This window comes from Chiloscyllium punctatum, chromosome 42 (genome assembly GCF_047496795.1).
Source record: "Chiloscyllium punctatum isolate Juve2018m chromosome 42, sChiPun1.3, whole genome shotgun sequence".
NCBI lineage: Eukaryota > Metazoa > Chordata > Chondrichthyes > Orectolobiformes > Hemiscylliidae > Chiloscyllium > Chiloscyllium punctatum.
Genome location: NC_092780.1, coordinates 3,007,040 through 3,031,295, shown reverse-complemented (window position 1 = coordinate 3,031,295; position 24,256 = coordinate 3,007,040). Strand labels below are relative to the sequence as shown.

The following is a 24,256-nucleotide window of genomic DNA, read 5'->3' as shown; positions in this document are numbered from 1 at the left end:
ACTGCCCCTTGACACTCAATGGTGTAGCCATCACTGAATTTCCTACTATCAACATCCTTGGGGATACCTTCACCAGAAACTCAACTGGACTTGCCACATAAACACAGTGACTATAAGAGGTCAGAGGCTAGACATACTGTAGTGAATAACTTACCTCCTGACTCCCCAAAGCCTATCTGCCATTTACGAGTCAGGATTAGGAGAGTGACGGAATACTCCCTGGATGGGGGCAGCTCCAGCAACACTCAAGAAGCTTGATACCATCCAGGACAAAGCAGCAGCTTGATTGGCACCAAATCCACAAACACCCACTGCCTCCACCACCGACACTCAGTACACACTGCTAAAACTATCTACAAGATGCACTGGAGAAATTCAAAGATCCTCAGACAGCCCTTTCCAAACCCATGACCACTTCCATCAAGAAGGACAAGGGCAGCAAGTATTTGGGAACACCACCTCCTGCAAGTTCCCCTCCAAGGCACCCGTCATCCTGACTTGGAAATGTATCGCTGTTCTTTCACTGTCGTAGGGTCAACATCCTGGAATTCCCTCCCTAAGACCATTATGAATCAACCTACAGCACACGGACTACAGCGGTTCAAGAAGGCAGCTCATCCCCACCTTCTCAAAGGGGCAACTAGGGACGGACAACAAATGCTGACCCAGCCAGTGACACCCACATTCCACAAATGAATTTTAAAAAACCATATCAGAGATTGCTGGAAAAACTCAGCTTGGTCTGGCAGCATCCGTGGAGAGAAAGCAGAGTTAACATATTGGCTCCAGGATCCCTTTCCTGCTTTTGTTTGAATTCCTATTTGCAGTTAGTAAAGTGCTTGTTCTGCAGAGCATACAAAACCAAATCAAAATTACAAAACCTTAGACGGACACGTTTTAACGGAGACCAGATGTTGAAGTTTGAGTAGCAGGAGGTGGAGCCAGAGGACATTAAGACCCTGTTGTGTTCAGCCTGGCTGCTCCACCCTGGAGCCTGTGGATGTGAGCTCCGTGCGGATGGTGGTGGGGGGGAAGCGGGTGGGCGGCTCTAGTGTGGCCATGGAGCGGACAGCTAGCTACACTGGAAGAGGGGCCCTGCTCTTGTCCTTGCTGCTGCTGCTGGAGGTTGGAGCCCAGTATGAAAAATACAGTTTGCGGAGTTTCCCGGAGCAGGAGCTGCTCCCCCTGGAGCCTTCATACCGCTACTCCCTGGAGCAGAGCGCCGCCGGGAACTGGAGGGAGAGCATTCGGTACTTGGAGCTGAGTCTGCGGCTTCACCGACTGCTCCGGGACAGTCAGCTGCACTGTCAGCGGAACTGCAGCCTGGCTCCAGCCGCCGGGCTAACCCTGGGCCACGGATCCTTCAGCGAGCTCCGAGCGTTCGCCCAGATCCTGCAGCGCGCTGTCTGCATCAAGAAATGTAAACGCTCCCTGGCTGTGTTCAAACTGCCTCCCCCGGGGAAGGACACTCTGGAACAGTTTGAGAAGCGGCTCCCATACAGATACTTGGAGAATGCTTATTTCCAGGTGGGAACACTGTATCCCAGAGCCAGTGTATCCATCACCGAGAGAGAGGGCAGTGTGAGCCCGGGGAGAGGGGGGAGAGGGGGGAGAGGGGGGAGGGTGGGGTGGGGGGGCAGTGTGAGCCCGGGGAGGGGGGGGAGGAGGGGGGGAGAGGAGAGGGGGGGAGAGGAGAGGGGGGGGAGAGGAGAGGGGGGGGAGGAGGGGTGGGGTGGGGGTGGGGGGGGGCAGTGTGAGCCCGGGGAGAGGGGGGGGGGGGGGGGGGCAGTGTGAGCCCGGGAGGGGGGGGGGGGGGCAGAGCGCTGATCCGGCAGTGATTTATTCTCTGACTCTGAAAGGTACCCTGCCCCCCACCCCCCACCCCCACCCCCCACCCCCACCCCCACCCCCACCCCCACCCCCCACCCGTCTCTGTCTCTGTCTCTGTCTCTGTCTGTAATGGCCCAATGTTCCAGTCTGTGTTTTTATCGAAAGTGTTTTACAAAGTTCCCACTGAATCACTCTCACTGTTTCTGTGAAACTCTCTTTCAACCAACGGGGGGGGGGGGGGGGCTGTGGTCTGATTCCTTGACATTACCCACTTTCACACCACCACCCCCCGTTTATCGCTTAATTCCAGCGGTTACTTCTCGTCCGTCTCTCCCCCCCCCCCCCCCCACCTCTCGTCCCCCCCCCCCCCACCTCTCGTCCCCCCCCCCCACCTCTCGTCCCCCCCCCCCCCACCTCTCGTCCCCCCCCCCCCACCTCTCGTCCCCCCCCCCCCACCTCTCGTCCCCCCCCCCCCACCTCTCGTCCCCCCCCCCCACCTCTCGTCCCCCCCCCCCACCTCTCGTCCCCCCCCCCACCTCTCGTCCCCCCCCCCACCTCTCGTCCCCCCCCACCTCTCGTCTCCTCCCCTGCCCCCCCCACCTCTCGTCTCCTCCCCTGCCCCCCCCACCTCTCGTCTCCTCCCCTGCCCCCCCCACCTCTCGTCTCCTCCCCTGCCCCCCCACCTCTCGTCTCCTGCCCCCCCACATCTCGCCTTCTCCCCTCTCACACCCCCCTCGTCTCCTGCCCCCCCCCTCGTCTCCTGCCCCCCCCCTCGTCTCCTGCCCCCCCCCTCGTCTCCTGCCTCCCCCCTCGTCTCCTGCCCCCCCCCCTCGTCTCCTGCCCCCCCCCTCGTCTCCTGCCCCCCCCCTCGTCTCCTGCCCCCCCCTCGTCTCCTGCCCCCCCCTCGTCTCCTGCCCCCCCCTCGTCTCCTGCCCCCCCCCCCTCTCGCCTCCCCCCCCGACCACTCGCCTCCCCCCCCCACCTCTCGCCTCCCCCCCCACCTCTCGCCTCCCCCCCCACCTCTCGCCTCCCCCCCCACCTCTCCCCCGCCACCTCTCGTCTTCTCCCCTGCCCACCCCCGCTCTCGTCGTCTCCCCCACCCCCGCTCTCGTCGTCTCCCCCCCCCCGCTCTCGTCGTCTCCCCCCCGCTCTCGTCGTCTCCCCCCCCCCCGCTCTCGTCGTCTCCCACCCCCCCACCTCTCGTCTTCCCCCCCCACCTCTCGTCTTCCCCCCCCCACCTCTCGTCTTCCCCCCCCCCCCACCTCTCATCTTCCCCCCCCCCCCACCTCTCGTCTTCCCCCCCCCCCACCTCTCGTCTTCCCCCCCCCCACCTCTCGTCTTCCCCCCCCCCCCACCTCTCGTCTTCCCCCCCCCCCCCCACCTCTCGTCTTCCCCCCCCCCCCACCTCTCGTCTTCCCCCCCCCCCACCTCTCGTCTTCCTCCCCCCCACCTCTCGTCTTCCTCCCCCCCACCTCTCGTCTTCCTCCCCCCCCACCTCTCGTCTTCCTCCCCCCCCACCTCTCGTCTTCCTCCCCCCCACCTCTCGTCTTCCTCCCCCCCCACCTCTCGTCTTCCCCCCCCCACCTCTCGTCTTCCCCCCCCCACCTCTCGTCTTCCCCCCCCCACCTCTCGTCTTCCCCCCCCCACCTCTCGTCTTCCCCCCCCCACCTCTCGTCGCCCCCCCCAACCTCTCGCCTCCCCCCCCCAACCTCTCGCCTCCCCCCCCCCCCACCTCTCGCCTCCCCCCCCCCACCTCTCGCCTCCCCCCCCCACCTCTCGCCGCCTCCCCCCCCCACCTCTCGCCCCCCCCCACCTCTCGCCCCCCCCCACCTCTCGCCCCCCCCCACCTCTCGCCTCCTCCCCCCCCCCCACCTCTCGCCTCCCCCCCCCCCACCTCTCGCCTCCTCCCCCCCCCCCCCACCTCTCGCCTCCTCCCCCACCTCTCGCCTCCTCCTCCCCCCCCCCCCCCCGGGCCCCTCCCTCCCCTCCCCCTCCCCCCCCGGCCCCCTCCCTCCCCTCCCCCCCTCCCCTCCCCCCTCCCCCTCCCCCCTCCCCCTCCCCCTCCCCTCCTCCTCTCCCCCCCTCCCCCTCCCCCTTCCCCCCCCTCCCCCTTCCCCCCCCTCCCCCTTCCCCCCCTCCCCCTTCCCCCCCCTCCCCCTTCCCCCCCTCCCCCTCCTTCCTCCCCCCCTCCTTCCTCCCCCCCTCCTTCCTCCCCCCCTCCTTCCTCCCCCCCTCCTTCCTCCCCCCCTCCTTCCTCCCCCCCCTCCCCCCCTTCCACCTCCCCTCCCCCTTCCCCCCCCTCCCCCCCTTCCCCCTTCCCCCTCCCCCTTCCACCCCCTCCCCCCCTTCCCCCCCCTCCCCCCCCTCCCCCCTTTCCCCCCCTCCCCCTTCCCCCCCCCTTCCCCCCCCCCTTCCTCCCCCCCCTTCCCCCCCCCCTCCTTCCTCCCCCCCCTCCCCCTTCCCCCCCCCTTCCTCCCCCCCCTTCCTCCCCCCCCTTCCTCCCCCCCCTTCCCCCCCCCTCCTTCCTCCCCCCCCCTCCTTCCTCCCCCCCTCCTTCCCTCCCCCCCTCCTTCCTCCCCCCCCTCCTTCCTCCCCCCCCTCCTTCCTCCCCCTCCTTCCTCCCCCTCCTTCCCCCCCTCCTCCTTCCCCCCCTCCTCCTTCTTCCCCCCCTCCTCCTTCCCCCCCTCCCCCCTTCCACCCCCCTCCCCCCCTTCCACCCCCTCCACCCCCCTCCCCCCCTTCCACCCCCCTCCCCCCCTTCCACCCCCCTCCCCCCACCTTCCACCCCCCTCCCCCCCCTTCCACCCCCCTCCCCCCCCTTCCACCCCCCTCCCCCCCCTTCCACCCCCCTTGCACCCCCTCCCCCCCTTCCACCCCCCTCCCCCCCCCTCCCCCCCTTCCACCCCCCTCCCCCCCCCCTTCCACCCCCTTCCCCTCCCCTCCCCCCCCTTCCTCCCCTCCCCCCCCTTCCTCCCCTCCCCCCCTTCCCCCCCCTCCCCCTTCCCCCCCTCCCCCTTCCCCCCCCTCCCCTTCCCCCCCTCCCCCTTCCCCCCCCTCCCCCTTCCCCCCCTCCCCCTTCCACACCCTCCCCCCCCCTTCCCCCCCCTCCCCCTTCCCCCCCCTCCCCCCCCTTCCCCCCCCTCCCCCTTCCCCCCCCTCCCCCCCCTTCCCCCCCTCCCCCTTCCCCCCCTCCCCCTTCCCCCCCTCCCCCTTCCACCCCCTCCCCCTTCCACACCCTCCCCCTTCCACACCCTCCCCCTTCCACACCCTCCCCCTTCCACACCCTCCCCTTCCACACCCTCCCCCTTCCACACCCTCCCCCTTCCACACCCTCCCCCTTCCCCTTCTTCCCCTCTCCCCTCCCCTTCTTCCCCCTCTCCCCTCCCCTTCTTCCCCCTCTCCCCTCCCCCCTCCCCTTCTTCCCCCTCTCCCCTCCCCCCTCCCCTTCTTCCCCTCTCCCCTCCCCCCTCCCCTTCTTCCCCCTCTCCCCTCCCCTTCTTCCCCCTCTCCCCTCCCCTTCTTCCCCTCTCCCCTCCCCTTTCTTCCCCTCCCCTTTCTTCCCCTCCCCCTTCTTCCCCTCCCCCTTCTTCCCCTCCCCCTTCTTCCCCTCCCCCTTCTTCCCCTCCCCCTTCTTCCCCTCCCCCTTCTTCCCCTCCCCCTTCTTCCCCTCCCCCTTCTTCCCCTCCCCCTTCTTCCCCTCCCCCTTCTTCCCCTCCCCCTTCTTCCCCTCCCCCTTCTTCCCCTCCCCCTTCTTCCCCTCCCCCTTCTTCCCCTCCCCCTTCTTCCCCTCCCCCTTCTTCCCCTCCCCCTTCTTCCCCTCCCCCTTCTTCCCCTCCCCCTTCTCCCTCCCCCTTCTTCCCCTCCCCCTTCTTCCCCTCTCCCCTCCCCCTTCTTCCCCTCTCCCTCTCCCTTCTCCCCCCCCCACTTCTCCCTTCTCCCCCCCCACTTCTCCCTTCTCCCCCCCCCCACTTCTCCCTTCCCCCCCCCCACTTCTCCCTTCCCCCTCCCCCCACTTCTCCCTTCCCCCTCCCCCCACTTCTCCCTTCCCCCTCCACTTCTCCCTTCCCCCTCCACTTCTCCCTTCCCCCCCTCCCCCTCCTCCCCCTCCCCCCCCCTCCCCCTCCCCCCTCCCCCTCCCCCCTCCCTCCTCCCCCCCCTCCCTCCTCCCCCCTCCCCCTCCCTCCCCCCTCCCCCTCCCTCCTCCCCCCCCCTCCCTCCTCCCCCCCCCCTCCTCCCCCCCCTCCCTCCTCCCCCCCCCTCCCTCCTCCCCCCCCTCCCCCCTCCCTCCCCCCCCTCCCCCTCCCCCCCTCCCCCCCCTCCCCCTCCCCCTCCTCCCCCTCCCCCCCCTCCCCCTTCCCCCCCTCCCCCTTCCCCCCCTCCCCCTTCCCCCCCTCCCCCTCCTCCCCCTCCCCCCCCTCCCCCTCCCCCCCTCCCCCTCCCCCTCCCCCCCCTCCCCCTCCCCCCCTCCCCCCCCTCCCCCTCCCCCCCCTCCCCCTTCCCCCCCTCCCCCTTCCCCCCCTCCCCCTTCCCCCCCTCCCCCTTCCCCCCCTCCCCCTCCTCCCCCTCCCCCCCTCCCCCTCCCCCCCCTCCCCCTCCCCCCCCTCCCCTCCCCCCCTCCCCCTCCCCCTCCTCCCCCTCCCTCTTCCCCCCCTCCCTCCCCCTCCCCCCCCTCCCTCCCTCCCCCTCCCCCTCCCTCCCCCCTCCCCCCCCTCCCCCTCCCTCCCCCCTCCCTCCCCCTCCCCCCCCTCCCTCCCTCCCCCTCCCCCCCTCCCTCCCTCCCCCTCCCCCCCCTCCCTCTCCCTCCCCCTCCCCCCCTCCCTCTCCCTCCCCCTCCCCCCCTCCCTCTCCCTCCCCCTCCCCTCCCACCCCCTCCTCCCCCTCCCACCCCCTCCCCCCCTCCTCCCACCCCCTCCCCCCCCACCTCTCGCCTCCCCACCTCTCGCCTCCCCCCCCCACCTCTCGCCTCCTCCCCCACCTCTCGCCTCCTCCCCCCCTCCCCCTCTCCTCCCCTCCCCCTTCCCCCCCCTCCCCCCCCCCTTCCCCCCCCCCTTCCCCCCCCCCCTTCCCCCCCCACTCCCCCTTCCCCCCCCCTCCTCCCCCTCCCCCCCTCCTCCCCCTTCCCCCCTCTCCCCCTTCCCCCCCCTCCCCCTTCCCCCCCCTCCCCCTTCCCCCCCTCCCCCTTCCCCCCCCTCCTCCCCCTCCCCCCCTCCCCCTTCCCCCCCCTCCCCCTTCCCCCCCCTCCCCCTTCCCCCCCCTCCTCCTTCCCCCCCCTCCTCCCCTTCCCCCCCCTCCCCCTTCCCCCCCTCCCCCTTCCCCCCCCTCCCCCTTCCCCCCTCCTCCCCCTCCCCCTTCCCCCCCCTCCCCCTTCCCCCCCCTTCCCCCCCTCCCCTTCCCCCCCCTCCCCTCCCCCTCCCCCGCCCTCCCCTCCCCCCCCTTCCCCTTCCCCCCCCCTTCCCCTTCCCCCCCCCTTCCCCTTCCCCCCCCCCTTCCCCTTCCCCCCCCCTTCCCCTTCCCCCCCTCCTTCCTCCCCCCCCCTCCCCCTTCCCCCCCCTTCCTCCCCCCTTCCCCCCCCTTCCCCCCCCCTTCCCCCCCCTTCCCCCTCCCCTTCCCCCTCCCCTTCCCCCTCCCCTTCCCCCTCCCCTTCCCCCTCCCCTTCCCCCTCCCCTCCCTCCCCCCTCCCCTCCCCCCCCTTCCCCCTCCCCTCCCTTCCCCCTCCCCTCCCCCCCCTTCCCCCCTCCCCTCCCCCTTCCCCCTCCCCTCCCCCTTCCCCCTCCCCTCCCCCTTCCCCCTCCCCCCTCCCCCTTCCCCCTCCCCCCTCCCCTCCCCCTTCCCCCTCCCCTCCCCCTTCCCCTCCCCCCTTCCCCCTCCCCTCCCCCCTCCCCTCCTCCTTCCCCCCCTTCCCCCCCTCCCCCTTCCCCCCTTCCCCCCCTTCCCCCCCTCCCCCTTCCCCCCCTTCCCCCCCTTCCCCCCCTCCCCCTTCCCCCCCTTCCCCCCCTCCCCCTTCCCCCCCTTCCCCCCCTCCCCCTTCCCCCCCTTCCCCCCCCTCCCCCTTCCCCCCTCCCCCTTTCCCCCCCTCCCCCCCCTTCCCCCCCCTTTCCCCCCCTCCCCCCCCTTCCCCCCCCTCCCCCTTCCCCCCTCCCCCTTCCCCCCTCCCCCTTCCCCCCTCCCCCTTCCCCCCTCCCCCTTCCCCCCCCTCCCCCTTTCCCCCCCTTCCCCCCCCTCCCCCTTTCCCCCCCTTCCCCCCCCTCCCCCTTTCCCCCCCTTCCCCCCCCTCCCCCTTTCCCCCCCTTCCCCCCCCCTCCCCCTTCCCCCCCCTCCCCCTTTCCCCCCCTTCTTCCCCCCCCTCCCCCTTTCCCCCCCTTCCTCCCCCCCCTTCCTCCCCCTCCTTCCTCCCCCTCCTTCCTCCCCCCCCTTCCCCCCCTCCTTCCTCCCCCCCTTTCCCCCTCCTTCCTCCCCCCCTTCCCCCCCCTCCCCCTTCCCCCCCCCCCTTCCCCCCCCCTCCCCCTTCCCCCCCCCCTCCCCCTCCCCCTTCCCCCCCCCTCCCCCTCCCCCTTCCCCCCCCCTCCCCCTTCCCCCCCCCTCCCCCTTCCCCCCCCCTCCCCCTTCCCCCCCCTCCCCCCTTTCCACCCCCCGCCCCCGCCCCTGCCCCCCCGCCCCCCCGCCGGTGAAGTATTGTGCTGTATTCTCCTGTGTGCTGCTAGTTTCCATTGCCCATCCCAGCCGCTGGCCCTGGGGGGAGGGAGTTCCTTGGGACGGCCCGCGGGCTGCCACGTGTCCCGCTCTCAGCCGGGGGCTGGGGCAGGTTCCTGTGTCTGACACTGAGCTCCATTCACAGCCCGGAGCTGGGACACTGAGCTCCCACAGGCGCTCGTGGAGAAATCTACCCCACTCTGATATTCTTCTGACAACATTAACTCTGAGCCTCTGCCAGACCTTCTGAGATTCTCCAGCATTCTCTATGTTCGCTTCTGCAAAATCCATTGAATGAAAACGTGGTTTCAGTCCCTTTGCTGCGTTACCTTCAAAGTGTCTGGTTTGCACCTCCCAGGGAGGGGATCATGCACTGTGGCTAATACACACTATTTAATGAGTATTGGTGGAGAATGTGTTCCTGATCAGAATGTAGATTTAAGCCTCACTAGAGTTTCCAGTTTAACGCAAAGTGCCGTTTTATCAATGAATTCAAAAACTGAGGCTTCATATAACTCTTCAGACTGATCTAAACTTTCCTATGGATACAATTGCTTGGAGATAATACAACACAGTAACAGGCCATTCAGCCCACCGTGTCTGTGTCAACCATGATGTCATTCTAAATTAATCCCAGCTGCCTGCACATGGACCTGATCCCTCTATTCCCTGCTTGTTCATGTTGCAATCTTAATGCCTCTTAGACTTTGCTATGGCCTCTGCTTCTGTTATCTCCCCTGTAAGTGTGTTCCAGGCACCTACCACCCTCTGCATCCAAATAAAATCTTGCCTTGCATATCTCCTTTGAGCTTTCCCCCTGTCATCTTAAACCTATGCCCCCCCACCACCACCTTCTCCTTCTCCTTTTCCCCCCGCCCCCAGCCAGTATTGGATATTTCCATCCTAGGAAAGAGACACCCTATCCATGCCCCTCATAATTTTACATACTTCTATCCGGTCGCTCTTTCACTCTAGTGAAAACAATCCAAGTTTGTCCACCCTCTCCATAAAGCTAATACACTCCAGTCCAGGCAACATCTTGGTAAACCTCTTTTGCAGCCTCTCCAAAGCCTCCACATCCTTCCCGAAGTCTGGTGACCAGAACTGTGCACAATGCTCCCAGTGTGACCTAACTAAAGTTCCACAAAGCTGCAATGTGACTTGCTAACTTTACACTCCTGTCCAAACTGATTAAGGTAAACATGCTGTAGCCCTCCTTTACCACAGGAATGTGGAGTTGCCCTATTACCTTGGTCATTACTGTAACATTGGTGTTTGTGGGTATTGTGCAAATTAGTTTCTGCAGTTACAACAGTGACTACACAACAAAAAGCTTCTCATTGGATGAGGGAAAAAGAAATGTTTGGAAGCTGGGTATTCCGTCAGGTGGGACACCACTGTAAATCAAAGCTGTGACCAGAAATCCAAGCTAGTTAAGAAAGTTATTGTAAAAATACAGACCGTTAAAGAAGATTTTGGCCTGCTCTGTCTCAGTGTCAATGCAGAGATTGAGCCAACATTTTGAATTGACGCCTTCTTCAGAGCTGGGATTTCCTTCTCCTCATTCAAGGATTTGCTGTTCATGAGGTTTGATTCTGAGGGTCTCACTCCATGGCTGTTCAGTGGAATATATACTCGTAGAGCCCCATCAGTGTGGAAACAGGCCATTTGGCCCAACTAGTCCACACTGACTCTGAAGAGCATCCCACGCAGACTCAACATCCTACCTGTAACTATGCATTTTCCCTGGCTAATCCACCTAATCTACGCAGGGAGAATGTGCAAACTCCATGCAGGAGAAAGTGAGGACCCCAGATTCTGGAGATCAGAGTCGAGAGTGTGGTGCTGGAAAAGCACAACAGGTCTGAGGCTGGAATTGAATCCGGATCCCTGGCACTGAGACACCATCCTGCCCTCTTTATATCACTCTTTATTCTGATTGCTTGTGACAGTCTTGCAATGTAATCAAAACCCCATCAGCCTCTGAGAATTAGTTCTCTCATACTGTTTTAAAATAAGTCACCATGGTTACATAAATACTTACAGGTTAAATATTTATCCTCTTCTCTCACACAGAAAATCCAAGTCACTAGTTCAAAATCCAAGATAACCTCTATTAAAATCTGTAGAAATCCCTTGTGGATGAGGGTTTCAGAAGTAGATAAGCAGAAGTAGGTGAAGCTCGATGTTGGAGATGGAAACAGGCCATTTTTGGTGGTGATGTGAATGAAGGTTATAAGCACACAGCAGGTTTGGCGATGCAGGAATTCAGCAGCATTCCTCTCAATGGTAAGTCCATCAGCTCAAGTGCTGCTCAGTCTGGGTCTATAAGCTCCTGTCTGCTCCTGTGCCTGGATCCTTGGATGATGACTCTTGTACCTGGAGTCCAGAATTTCTCTCCCTCTTTCTGACTTGTGTTTATTTGACCACAGATTAATAACCTGGAGAAATCCATTGCTGCTGCTCACACATTCCTTCAAAAGAATCCTAAAGATGCTGCAATGCAGAAGAAAATGGCTTATTATAAAAGCATCCCAGACATCGAGACTTACCTTGTTGATGTGGAAGCACGGGAACACGAGGTAAATTATGAATTTCAAATAGCAGCCAAGGTACTACCCTGGTCTTAAACGGAATATCCAGCCAGAGCAACATTTACAGCACAGTAAATATTGATTTGGTCTGTCATGTTTGACAAAATTATCCAGCCTTGACCCATTCCTCAGCTTTTGATCCAGGGCCCTGAGCTAATGGCACTTTAAGTGCATTTCTAAATGATTTTAATTGTGATGAGGGTTTCTGCTTCTTTGAGGATTTGAGGATGTGACATTTACTGTTTGAGGTGGGGCCATCTCCTAAGTGTTGCATCCTCTGATTTCTGGACTGTCCCTAATTCTGGTCAACCTTCAGGGCTGTGGTAGTTCAGGATTCCAGTCCCAGAACACTGCATTCCAATATTACCCCTGGAATAGCTCCCACGATTCTTGATCCCATCCTGGGGCTGCTGTTTGTCAGTTTAGGTGGTGGTTACACTCACAGTATCACACGCAAAAACTGCATGAGAGAGAGAGAGAGAGACAGAGACAGAGACAGAGAAACAAACAGGGGGCCAGGGTAACAGTAACGTGAGTTCTGACCTATGTTGTTCTTTAACTCCGGACAGACATTGTTTCTGAAGGCTGTGAAGGCTTATAACGTTGGGAATTTCCGCAACTGTATAACTGACATGGAGCATGCACTCCCTGAGTACTACAAAGTGTATCAGGAATGTGTCAGTGGCTGTGAAGAATCATGTGATGTGACTGCTTTCAAGGACTTTTACCCAGCAGTGGCAGGTGAGTGGCACCTTGAGGTTAGGTCAGTACCTGAGATCCAGCCTTGCCTGTTGCAGTCTATCGTGGTTCTCCATTACAGGAAGGATGGGGCCAACTGATTTTGACCTGAAATATTTGCCTCCTATTAGACTGCATAGTGAAGGCGGCATTTCGTATGCTTTGCTTTATTGGTCGGAGTATTGAGTACAGGAGTTGGGAGGTCATGTTGCGGCTGTACAGGACATTGGTTAGGCCACTGTTGGAATATTGCGTGCGATTCTGGTCTCCTTCCTATCGGAAAGATGTTGTGAAACTTGAAAGGGTTCAGAAAAGATTTTTTTTAGATTAGATTACACAGTGTGGAAACAGGCCATTCAGCCCAACAAGTCCACACCGCCCCGCCGAAGCGCAACCCACCCATACCCCTACATCTACCCCTTACCTAACACTACGGGCAATTTAGCATGGCCAATTCACCTGACCTGCATATCTTTGGACTGTGGGAAGAAACCGGAGCACTCGGAGGAAACCCACGCAGACACTGGGAGAATGTGCAAACTCCACACAGTCAGTCACCTGAGGCGGGAATTGAACCCAGGTCTCTGGCGCTGTGAGGCAGCAGTGCTAACCACTGTGCCACCGTGCCACCCTAAGGATGTTGCCAGGGTTGGAGGATCTGAGCTACAGGGAGAGGCTGAACAGGCGGGGGATATTTTCCCTGGAGTGTTGGAGGCTGAGGGGTGACCTTTTATAGAGGTTTATAAAATCAGGAGGCACAATGATAGGTTGATTAGACATGGTCTTTTCCCTGGGGTCGGGGAGAGGGGAACAATCTATAAGGGACCTAAGGGGCAACCTTTTCACTCAGAGGGTGGTACTTGTATGGAATGAACTACCAGAGGAAGTGGTGGATGCTGGTACAATTGCAACATTTAAAAGGCATCTGGATGGGTATATGAATATGAAGGGTTTGGAGGGATATGGGCCGGGTGCTGGCAGGTGGGACTAGATTAGTTTAGGATATCTGGTTGGCATGGGTGAGTTGGACTGAAGGGTCTGTTTCCATGCTGTACATCACTGACTCTGACTGTTTTGTCAATTCAGGTCAAAGGCTGTTGGTGAAATAGGACTGAAGTTAGTTTTTTTGTTACAGACAGAGTTTATTGAATACTCAGGTGCACACCTCCCCCTAGTGTTATAGGTGCTCAGACAATTAATAACCATCACCCGTTTCTTCATAAACAAAAACAGAAATTAGTAGAAAAACTCAGCAAGTCTGTCAGCATCTGCAAAGAGAAAACAGAGTTAACATTTAGGGTCCAGTGATCCTTCTTCAGAACCTGTTAACTCTGCTTTTGAGTTGACGAGAATTTAACACTTTACTTTCTGTCCACAGATGCTGCCAGAACTGCTGAGTTCTTCCAATAACTTCTGTGTTTGTTTCACATTTCCAGCATCCACTATTTTTTTATTAACCCATCTTTACATCCTGTATAAGGACATTAACAAACTTAATGTGATTAACCCAGATATTAATAACTTTGAGTGCAAGCATTTTATTCACTGTCTTGGATTCTGACTGTCCAGGTTTATCCTATTTATATTTTGGCAAAAATGTAGGGAATCTATGTTTTCCACTTGGTGTCTTCTTGCTCATCCCGAGTGAGATAAGAAGGGGACAGATTCTGGCCATATCCGTGGTGTTTTCATCATATGGCCTGTCATTTCCAACTCTCTACCTGGTCCAAATCTTTGCTATGTCTAATATATAAACCTTCTGAAAGAAAATCCATTTTCTTTTTCAAACCCCAGGATTTTCTTCCTAGTTTTGCCCCCTGCAGTGTCCTTGAGATTAATGAGGGTGATCCTGCAGAGTTCCCTGCCTCTGGTGTTGGACAGAAGTTTCCATTAAGCTGGAAGCTGCAGCTTCCCGGTTCACATTTTCTGTCGACTCTATCTATGCCTCTTTATTTTATCCATCTGAATTTCTTCTGCTTTAAGGAAAATAACCACAGTCTATCCATTCTGTCTTCATAACTGAAACTGTCCAGCCCCAGGCAACATCCTGGTCAAATCTCCCTATGTACCCCCTCCAGTGCGATCACATTCCTCCTATAATGTGAATTCCAGAACTGTACACAATCCCCTAGTTGTGGCCTAACCAACATTATATACAGTTCCAGCATCATCCCCCTGCTCTTAAACTCAGATAATAGAGGCAAGTATCTCATGTGCCAGTATGGGAGCTCTGCTGCCTCACACTGCCAGGGACTCTGTTTGATTCCAGCCTTGGGCAACTGACTGTGTGGAGTTTGCACATTCTCCCCGTGTCTGCGCGGGTTTCCTCTGGGTGCTCTGGTTTCCTCCCACAGTCCAAAGATGTGCAGGTTAGGTGGATTAGCCATGGGAAATACAGGGTTACAGGGATAGGGTGGGATGCTCTTCGGAAGGTTGGTGTGGACTCAATGGGCCAAATGGCCGGCTTCTATACTGTAGGGATTCTATGATAACCACTTCATCCACCTGTCCTGACACTCTAAAGGACAGGTGGACATGCACACCAAGATCTCTCTGATTCTCAGTACTTCCCAGGGTCTTATCGTTCATCATACCTTAACCTTGCCCTTTTTTAGTGCTGTCCAGACACATCATCCATGTTAATCCGGATTGAATTCCATTTGCTACTGATCAGCCCCATCCTCTGCACTACTTACCACCTCACTGATTTTTGTATGATCCATGAACTTGTTGCTCAACACTACATATAAATCTAAACCATTTACATAAATTACATACAACGACAGCCAGCAGAATCCCATTGGATCCAGGTTTCCAGTCACCAAACACCCCTCAACCATCACCCTCTATTTCCTGCCACTCGACCAATTCTAGATCCCATTTGCCAAATTTACCTGGATCCCAAGGCCTCTTATCTTTGCTGTCAATCTCCCATGTGGGACATTATCAAAGGTCTTGCTGAATTCCAAGTAGATGACCTCAAATACGTCACCCTCATCTACACACCTGTCAATTAACTTCAATTAAGTTGGTTAGACATAACCTCTCCTTAAATAATCCATGCTGACTGTTCTTGATTAATCCCTGCCTCTCCAACAGATTAATACTGTCCCTCAGAATTTCTTCCCATAGTTTCCCCACCTCTGAGGTTAGGATGACTGATCTGTATTTCCTGGTTTATCCTTTGCTACTTTCTTGAATAACAATACCACATTGACTGTCCTCCAGTCCTCTGGTACCCCTCTCATTACCAGAGAGGAATTGAAAATTATTGCCAGCACCCCTGCTCTTTCTTCCCTTCCCTCCCTCAATAGGCTGGGCCACACTTCATCCGGACCTGGAAATTTATTTATTTTTAAGATAGGCAGACCACTCAGAACCTCCTGTCTGTCAAAGGTAATTTCTTTAATTATCTCAGTCCTTCCCCTGATTTCAATTCGTATGTCAGCTCACTCACAAGTGAACACCATCACAAAATATTCATTTAGAACACTACCTACATCCTTTGACTATTCGTATAAATTACTGCTGTGGTCTAATAGGCCTTACTCTCTTCCTCTTTAATCCCTTTACCTGTAACGTACTTGTAAAAAAAAACTTTGGATTTTTCTTTACCTGCTATTATTCTTTCATGTTTGTGCTCTCCTAATTTCCTTTTTAAGTTTCCACTTGCGCATTTTATACTTCTTTAGAATTTCTGCTGATTTTAAACCCTCTGTATCTGCCATCAGCCTCCCTTTTTATTTCTCTTTAGCCAATCCTGTACAGCCCTCAAAATCCAGAGTTGGCCAGATTTGTTGCTCCTATCAGTTATTGTTACTGGAGCATGTGGATTCTGTACTCTCCCTATTTCCTTCTTGAATGCATCCACTTCCCTGACGCAGATTTACCGAAAAATATCTGTTCCCAACCCACTCTAGCCAAGTAATACTTGATCTTACTGAAATTGGTCTTCCTCCCTCTAGTTTAAAACTTGGATTTTAGGACCCCTTGTCCTTTTCCATAACAATCTTGAATCTAACAGAGTTGTGATCATGGTCTGCAAAATGCTCCCCCCACTGCAAATTCACCCAGATTCCTTGAATTAAAGTAAATGCCATCTAACCTTGCCAAGGTCCCTTATGCCTTATCTGGCCAGTAATGTTCCACTCCACCCTCCCCACCGACCTATCACAATTACCCCCCAACATGCATCTACCTATCGCCTTCCACCACACCCCCCCCCCCACAACTGCTCTGCTCCACCCCGCCCATTTATCTCTCAGCCCCCGCTCACAACATTCCTGATGAAGGGCTTATGCCCAAAATGTCGACTCTCCTGCTCCTCTGATGTTGCCTGACCTGCTGTGCTTTTCCAGCGTCTTATGTGTTGGCCCGTAGTTGTTGTGACTTCTAATTTTGCCCTCTTCCCTACTGAGCCTTTTCTCTGGATACCACCACAACCACATCCCCCACCCCACCCCCCAACCCAACTTAGTTTCATGATGCAGAAGTGCCAGTATTGGACTGGGGTGGACAAATTTAGAAGTCACATAACACCAAGTTATAGTCCAGCAGGTATATTTGAAATCACGAGCTTTTGGAACACTACCCCTGATGAAGGAGCTCGTGATTTCAAGTAAGCCTGTTGTACTAGAACCTGGTGTCATGTGACTTCTGAAATTAGTTTAAACCCTCCCCAACTGCACCAGTAAACCTCCCCACCAGGATGCTGCTCCCATTTTAAAAACACATCTATAAACAGACTGGATTCTTCCCAGCACCAAAACACTCAAAATCAAACTGGCACAATGTCTCCCATTTCCTTAGTGTGCAAAATACACAAAAATTAGACTTCAAACATGAAAACTCAAACTGTCCAACAACTGATCACAAACCACCTTCACTGTTCTCTTCTCTCTGGGGACACATTTCTTTTTAAATACAGTTCTGTACTGGGATTGCTAACAAAATATTTAGGGCAATTGTGGAGCTGGAAGATTTCAGATAGGGAGGGGGGAGCATAGCCTTGGAATTACAAAGTTCGGGGGTTGCTGGGAAATGTGGTAATGCATAATGAGAACTGCTCAGTGTGAGCTTGGACTGAAATTTGATTAGTTTTGATTAGTAACAGTTTCCACTAATGTGTTTGATATTGATTACATTAGAATACAGCCACAGTAATACTCATAGGGGAGTGTAAGAGCAGATTAACCTACAAAATAAAGCTATCACGCAGGTAACAAAGTAACATTTGATAGGGATACAATCACTTAATCTTATCGGTTCATTCAGTTGTTCCCTTTGGTTTTAAAACTTCTTCATCAAACGGCACTGTGTTTTTAATGAGGAATATTTCTGCATCTGTAGTGTTTCTTGTGTTTAAACTCTGCCTCATGAAGTACTGAGGGACTGCCTACAGCTTGTGATTCTGGTGATTGTCTGCTCACAGATCATTATGTAGAAACACTGAAATGTAAAGTGAAATGTGACCAGAATTTAACTCCCAATGTTGGTGGATTCTTTGTGGAGAAGTTTGTTGCGACCATGTATCATTACCTACAGTTTGCGTATTACAAATGTGAGTATTACCTCATTTTGCAAAAGTATACTTTATTCATAAAATTTGTGAAAGAACATAATAAAACATTTTGACTTGAAAATTAAAGAGTGCAATGAAACACACCTAGTCTCTCTGCAACATGTTCCACTCTTCAATCACTTGTAATACTCTTCTTCTTTACACTCTACATCTCGGAACTGAGGGCACATCATTTTAAATTGAAAATCTCAGTGCAATGGAGATCACAAGATAGAAGAGCAGAAGTTGGTCATTCGGCCCATCAAGTCTACTTTGCCATTCAATGAGGTCATGGCTGATCTGATAATCCTCAACTCTACCTTCCTGCATTTTCCCCCCTCTTAATTCCTTTACTGATTAAAAATCTGTCTATTTCAGCCATGAATATACTTAATGGCCCAGCCTCAACAGCCCCCAGTGGTTAAGATTTCCACTAATTCATTACTCTCTGAGAGATGAAGTTCCACCTCATCTGTTTTAAAAGGATGTTCCCTTACTCTGAGATGATGCCTCTCTGACCCCACACTCAGCCACAAGAGAAAGCAATCTTTCCACTTCTACCCCATTCAGCCCTCTAACAATCATGTCCCTTTCAATAAGCTCACTCCTCATTCATCTAAACACCACTGAGCACAGGTTCACGCTACTCAGCCTCTCCTTATAAGGAAATCTCTCCATTCCTGGGATCAACCCCTTCCAATGAAGTATATCTCTCCTTAGATTAAGGGCCCAGAACAGTTCAGTGTTCTAGGTGTGGCCTAACTAGGGCCTTGTATAGATTCTGAAAGACTTCCCTGTTCTTATACTCCACTCACTTTGAAATAAAGGCTAATGCTTAATTTGCCTTCCCTCTAACTGCTAACTTTATATCCTGTCTCTTGTGATCGATGCGTGAGGACCCTTAAATCCCTCTGTGCTGCAACTTTCTACAGTCTTTCTCTTTTTAAAAAATATTCAGCGTCTCTATTATTCTTGCTAAAGTGTGTGATCTCACATTTTCCTGCACTATATTCTATCTGCTAGGTTTTTGCCCCACTTGATCAAACTGTCTATATCCCTCTGCAGACTCTGTGTCAGCCTCAGTACTTGCATTCCCAACTGTTTTTGTACCATGTGCAAACTTAGTTATTGCACAGTCACTTCTAACATCCAAATTATTAACATTTTCTGTAAATGTATATATTGCCCCAGCAATGATCCTTGTGGCACTTCAATAGTTGCATGTTGCCATCCTGAAAATGTTCGCACTTTTCCCAAATCTGTCTTCTATCAATAAACAAAACACAAAGTGCTGAAGAAACTCAGCAGATCTGCCAGCACCTGTGGAGAGAGAAACTGTGTTCATGTTTTGAGTCTGGTGACCCTTCCTCTGTCTTCTATTGGTTAGCCTGGGTTGTCCTTATCCGTCTGAACTGTACCTGACCCTTAACCCAAAACCTGAGTGGTTGAATGAGTGGGGAAGGTAAAGATTGCTGTTCCTGCCTCCAGACCAGTTCAGACCCTGGACTGACTACTTCTGCCAGTTTTATTTTGTCTTTAGTTCAGGTTACCAGCATCCTCAATGTTTTGCTTTTGTTTTAATGGGAAATAATTCTTGTCTGTTTGCGCAGTGAATGATATTAAGAATGCAGTGCCTTGTGTCGCTACCTACATGCTGTTTGACCCACAAGATGAAATCATGAAGCAGAACCTGATATATTATCGTTTTTATCGGGAGCAGTGGGGTTTACAGGAAGAGGATTTCCAGCCTCGCAGTGTGAGTACGACCCTGGATTCCTCCCTTTGACCCTGTCCCTATTTCACACGAACCTTCAGTGGCCAGCTTGTCACCCCCTTCCCCACACGCTCCCCCTGAGTTTTCCAAAGACCCAAAGGGGGCAGCCTGATTGACACTGACACTGACACTGACACTGGACAGGGAGAGCAGATGCAGCATATTATTCATTCACACCCCAGCTTTTATTGTTTTATATCACAATGGTTCTCCAGTTTGAATTAATTTGAAAAATTCCTGGGAATTAACTTTGATCTCGTCACAACAGAAGAAAAAACAGATTTTTAGCAAGTGACTAAACTGTGCAAATCAGGAAAATCGATTTACAATGCCACATGATTAAGATTTTTCTTCCTGTTGAGGTTATACTGAAAACATGTACCAAAAGATTTAAGAACAGCTGCTTTTCCACTGTTATCAGATTAATGAATGACCTCCCCCACCCATGTATTAAAGTTGATCTTTCTCTGCACCTTCTCTGTAGCTGTAACACTATATTCTGCATTGTGGTCTATTACCCTGATGTACTTAGGATTTGTCTGGAGTATGGCAATCAATACTTTTCACTGTATCTCGGTACATGTGACAATAATTAATCAAATCAAATTATACTGTGACAGTAAAGACCAAATTACCATTTTGCATACTAATTGTTTACTGGCATTTCTATGTTTATGTTGTGTTTCATGAATGAGGATACCCAATCCCTCTGAATACCAACTTTCACTAGTCTTTTATCTGTAAATGTGTGGTTAATCACATTGTTAAGTCTGTTAATGACTTTATTTGAAGTTAGTGGAACAAAAGTAAGAGTGGGGCTGGATAGAGGTGTAAATCAGAGTAGTCAATAAACTTCTTTCCCACACAGGAAGCGGTGTTGATTTCTGACTCCACACCTGGCTTAAATCCAATTTGACGACATCATGTTTTTTAGAAAAGCCTCCCTAAAGTGCTGCTCAACATTGAACATGATCTGGGGCCAAACCAGCAATTTATAAAGATTTAACATAACTCCATTGATTATATATTCTTTACTTCTATTTATAAAATGTATTGGGGATCAATGATCTTCTTTCAGGAGTTGCTGATGTCTGAAGTCAGATTTTTGTTTTGTAATTACTCTGTCATTTCCTTCTGTTTTCAGGATGCTCATCTCTATTATAACCAGACTCAGCAACAGATTCACTTACTGGAATTTGCAGATACCTACTTGCAGTCGGATGATGAGGTGAGTTGTGCCGATTTTAGTCAGGGACACGTTCCTAACCAGGAAATATTTCACACAGGTTCTGTTGAGCTTTGGCTTCTGTCAATTCCAACATTGCAACAATCAGCTGCTTCAGTTGATTTCTGCATTTAATTGGATCGTGACTTATTGGATCTCGCATCCACCTGCACCCCCACCCCAGCCTTGCCCCCATCCTCACCCCCACCCCAGCCTTGCCCCCATCCTCGCCCCCACCCCCCCCATCCTCGCGCCCCGTCACACCTCACCTCCCCTCACCTCACCACCTGCCCTGCCCCTGTCCCCATCCCCACCCCCATTCTAACCACCCCAGCCCTGCCCCCACACCCATCCTCACCCCAGCCCTTCCCCCACCTCCCCAATCCCTGCCCCTGATTCCCCTCCCCCACCCTTTGCCACCATTCCTGCTTCCCCACCATCTTATCTCCCTATCCCATGATATCATTACTCAGCAAAAAATTATAAATCTTTGTCCTGATCCCCAGAATATATAGCCAGTTAGGGAGAAAGATGCAATTTCTACTACATTTTTTCTGAAATGGTCCCAAATTTCAGGAGGATGTCTTGATTCTAAATTTATGATTTATGATCCTTTTTGATTTTGATTCTTTCATTAGAGCAAATAACTTTTCTGTATCTGCCTGATTAAATCCTTTTTAACATTTCAAAATTTGACACCATCCAAGACAAAGCAGCCCACTTGATTGGCACCACATCCACAAACAGCCCCTCCCTCCCCCACCAACGCTCAGTAACAGCAGTGTGTACCATCAATAAAATGCCCTGCAGAAATTCACCAAAGATCCTCAGGCAGCACTTCCCAACCCACAATCACTTCCATCTAGAAGGACAAGGGACAGCAGATACATGGGAACACCACCCCCTGCCAGGTCCCCTCCAAGCCACTCGCCACCCTGACCTGGAAATATATCATCGTTGCTGGAATCTTCTCTGTAATTACTCCATCATTGCTCTGTGTTTGCAGCTCACCACCAACTTCAGTAATGCCCATGAATCAATTCAACAGAATCTCAACCAGATCTAAACCTCAGCAAACACAATTCAAACATTGAAGTTTTTGTTTAAATTCTGAAACCGTTTAGTTCTTTTTTTGGTGCCGGGGTGGGGGTGGGGGTCAAAGGGAGCGACTGGGGGGAGGAACTGAGGGGGATGGGGTCGGGGGTCAAAGGGAGGGACTGGGGAGAGGGACCTGGGAGGAGGCAGTTGGGGGTTGGGGATGCTCTTGGCCAGAGCAATACCTAAGACAGTGTCGGAGCTCAGTGGTAAATGGAGGAGTTCCCCTTCCTGTGACAGGAATGTTCTGCTCACTGTCTTGGTCAACAGCCGCCACTAAATAATGACCTACTTATTAACATAGTGCTGCTTTGTGGCAGCTTGCTGTGCACATGTTGGCTGCTGAATTTCCTTCCTTACAAAACTGACTCTGCTTGGCAAAGTATTTTGTTGACTGAAGCACTTGCCAGCTGAATATTGTGTGACACATATTTGGTCTGGAATTGTGTTCATTATTTTCTTTAATAGGCCCAGCATTGCCCTTCACTTCGAGGTACAGGGAATGTCAAAAGGACTGAGATCTATCTGTTGATTTTCTATTGCGTTGAATGCGCCATTTGAGAGATGGAAAGACAGTTTCTTGAACTCTGACTTTCCAATGTTGTTCACAGATGGAAGTGTCGGATGAAACATTTTCCCAGAGTGAGGTAAACACAACTGATGAAGAGTTTGAGGGAGAAGGTGATTATGAGGAAGACCTCCTCGCTGATTGGTGGCAGCAGCCAAAACAGAAAGGAGATTTGGACGATGTATCTAACTAAATATGGACTGGACAATGTGCCCAATACCTCAGACATTGTGTGTGTGTGTGTGTATGAATGAGAGAGCTGATGGAAATCAGTGTGATGGTCAAAGGTTACAAGTTGAGAGATAAATTTGTGTGTTTTAATGTTTCTGCAAGCCGTTACACTGAGCGGGAAGGATAAGATGTGAGAAAGAGCGTGTGCAAGCATCAGAGGTGCTGGAAGTTGGAAGAACATGTTTTGAAATGTCACTGGTTTTCTGAAAGTCTCCATATTAATCAACCTCAATGTGCACCTATTTATGGTTTTAGAGAAGTTGAGTAATAAAATATGAACAAATTCCTGGAAATCCTGAGCAGGTCAGGCAGCATGTGTAGAGACACACCGAGTTAATGTTCTGAGCTCCTTCAGTTCTCCAAGAGGAGTCTGTTTGCTGTTTCTTTCTCTGTCGATGCTGAGTATTTGATTTGATTTCATGTTTCCAGCAGCTGCAGTAATTTGCTTTTACACAAGAAACAAGAATTCTGGACAGGTCAGATTTTTCTGCAGCAGCTTTGTACCTAGTCCGTTGCTATAATCTGCTCTGTCAAAGCCTGTATCTACAGAATCTTGCAGCACAAAATGAGGCTATTCAGCCCCTTTGTGTCTGTGCAAGCTCTTCAAAAGAGCTATCCATTCATCCCTCATCCTGTAGCATTATATTGTTTCTCCCATTAAAATCTTCATCCAATTCCACTTTACATTTCGGTCTGTTATTCTTTTGCAGGTCATTCCCATTTCTTGTGCCCTCTCTGAGAGGGGGCTGCCTATTGAAGAGTTGGGGTCGAGAGGGGGAGGGCATGGATGGGGCTCCGAGCTGATGAACAACACCAACACCTTTTGCAAGATGATAAAGGCAGAGAGGGAAGTAATTGTTGGTGTTGGTGAGAGCACAATTTCAACTTCTGACTCACCCAGACCTGAGTATTTGTTAGTTCCCTGTGGGGTTCCCTGTAACGAACAGGGAGCTTTGAGCAGGCATGTTGCAAATAACGTTTTCTTTGCCTGTCACCATTTCCAGCAGCTTCCTGTTGTTGGGTCTATCCCGGTGTAGCCTGGGCTGGATTAGTTGATGTAAAGACAATTATGACCCTGTCACTCTGTCACTGGCCTGGCTGCAGTCTGCAGAGTCTTCTCAGAGATTGAGTGAGACCTCTCCCTGCGAACAGGTGAGAATGGGTTACCTTGGATCCACAGTAGCATCCCCACCTTCCCCATTGTTGGTGTGTTTTAAAAATATTTAATAAATTAAAACCTTAAAAGAAAACGAGGTGACACTATTTCCTGTTAATGCGCCAGTAATTTTCCACTGGAGTTATTGTTATTTCCTGCGCTGACCTGAACTTGTATATTCAGCTTGTAGAGACAGGGCACGCAGGAACAAACAGCTTTGGGGTGTGGGTCATAAACCACATGGGATCTTTCGATTCTCTCACCTGTTCAGTGTGTTGCTGTCGGGTGGCTACAGAGTGTATATTAATTTAATTAAAATCAGATTTTGTACTTTAAAACCAGAGTTTATGTTGACTTCTTTGAGTCAAAATTGAGAGGCTCTCTCTCGCACTCTCTCTCTCTCTCTTGCACTCTCCCCTCTTTCTCTCTCTCTCTTGCACTCTCCCCTCTTTCTCTCTCTCTCTCTCTCTCGCACTCTCCCTCTCTTTCTTTCTCCCTCTCTTTCTTTCTCCCTCCCTCTCTCTTTCTTTCTTTCTCCCTCCCTCTCTCTCTTTCTTTCTCCCCTCTCTCTCTCTCTCTCTCTCTCTCTCTCTCTCTCTCTCTCTCTCTCTCTCCGTCTCTCTCTCTCTCTCTCTCTCTCTCTCTCTCTCTCTCTCTCTCTCTCTCTCTCTCTCTTTCTTTCTCCCTCTCTCTCTCTTTCTTTCTCTCTCTTTCTTTCTCCCCCCTCTCTCTCTCTCTCGCTCTCTCTCGCTCTCACTCTGACGTACTATCTATACCTAAACTCTGCAGCTCCCG

General features: G+C 53.7%; 1 protein-coding gene across 1 annotated transcript; it reads left to right on the top strand.

The window, feature by feature from the left end:
* Positions 1–1,002: 1,002 nt before the first annotated feature.
* On the top strand, positions 1,003–23,799 carry LOC140465638 (cartilage-associated protein-like). The gene is made up of 7 exons (XM_072561197.1): positions 1,003–1,527; positions 10,953–11,102; positions 11,684–11,855; positions 17,284–17,412; positions 19,023–19,168; positions 20,331–20,414; positions 22,118–23,799. Exons 1-7 carry the CDS (start codon positions 1,018–1,020, stop codon positions 22,265–22,267), a joined length of 1,341 nt encoding a protein of 446 aa, XP_072417298.1. The 5' UTR covers positions 1,003–1,017; the 3' UTR covers positions 22,268–23,799.
* The last annotated feature ends 457 nt before the right edge of the window (positions 23,800–24,256 follow it).

What these genes read in the sequence shown, in the direction of transcription:
- LOC140465638 (XM_072561197.1), top strand. Translation starts at nt 1,018, where the DNA reads ATGGTGGTGGGGGGGAAGCGGGTGGGCGGCTCTAGTGTGGCCATGGAG. An exon ending in TGGAGAATGCTTATTTCCAG is followed by an intron (nt 1,528 to 10,952) that starts GTGGGAACACTG and finishes ATTTGACCACAG; the next exon opens with ATTAATAACCTGGAGAAATC. An exon ending in CTTTTACCCAGCAGTGGCAG is followed by an intron (nt 11,856 to 17,283) that starts GTGAGTGGCACC and finishes GTCTGCTCACAG; the next exon opens with ATCATTATGTAGAAACACTG.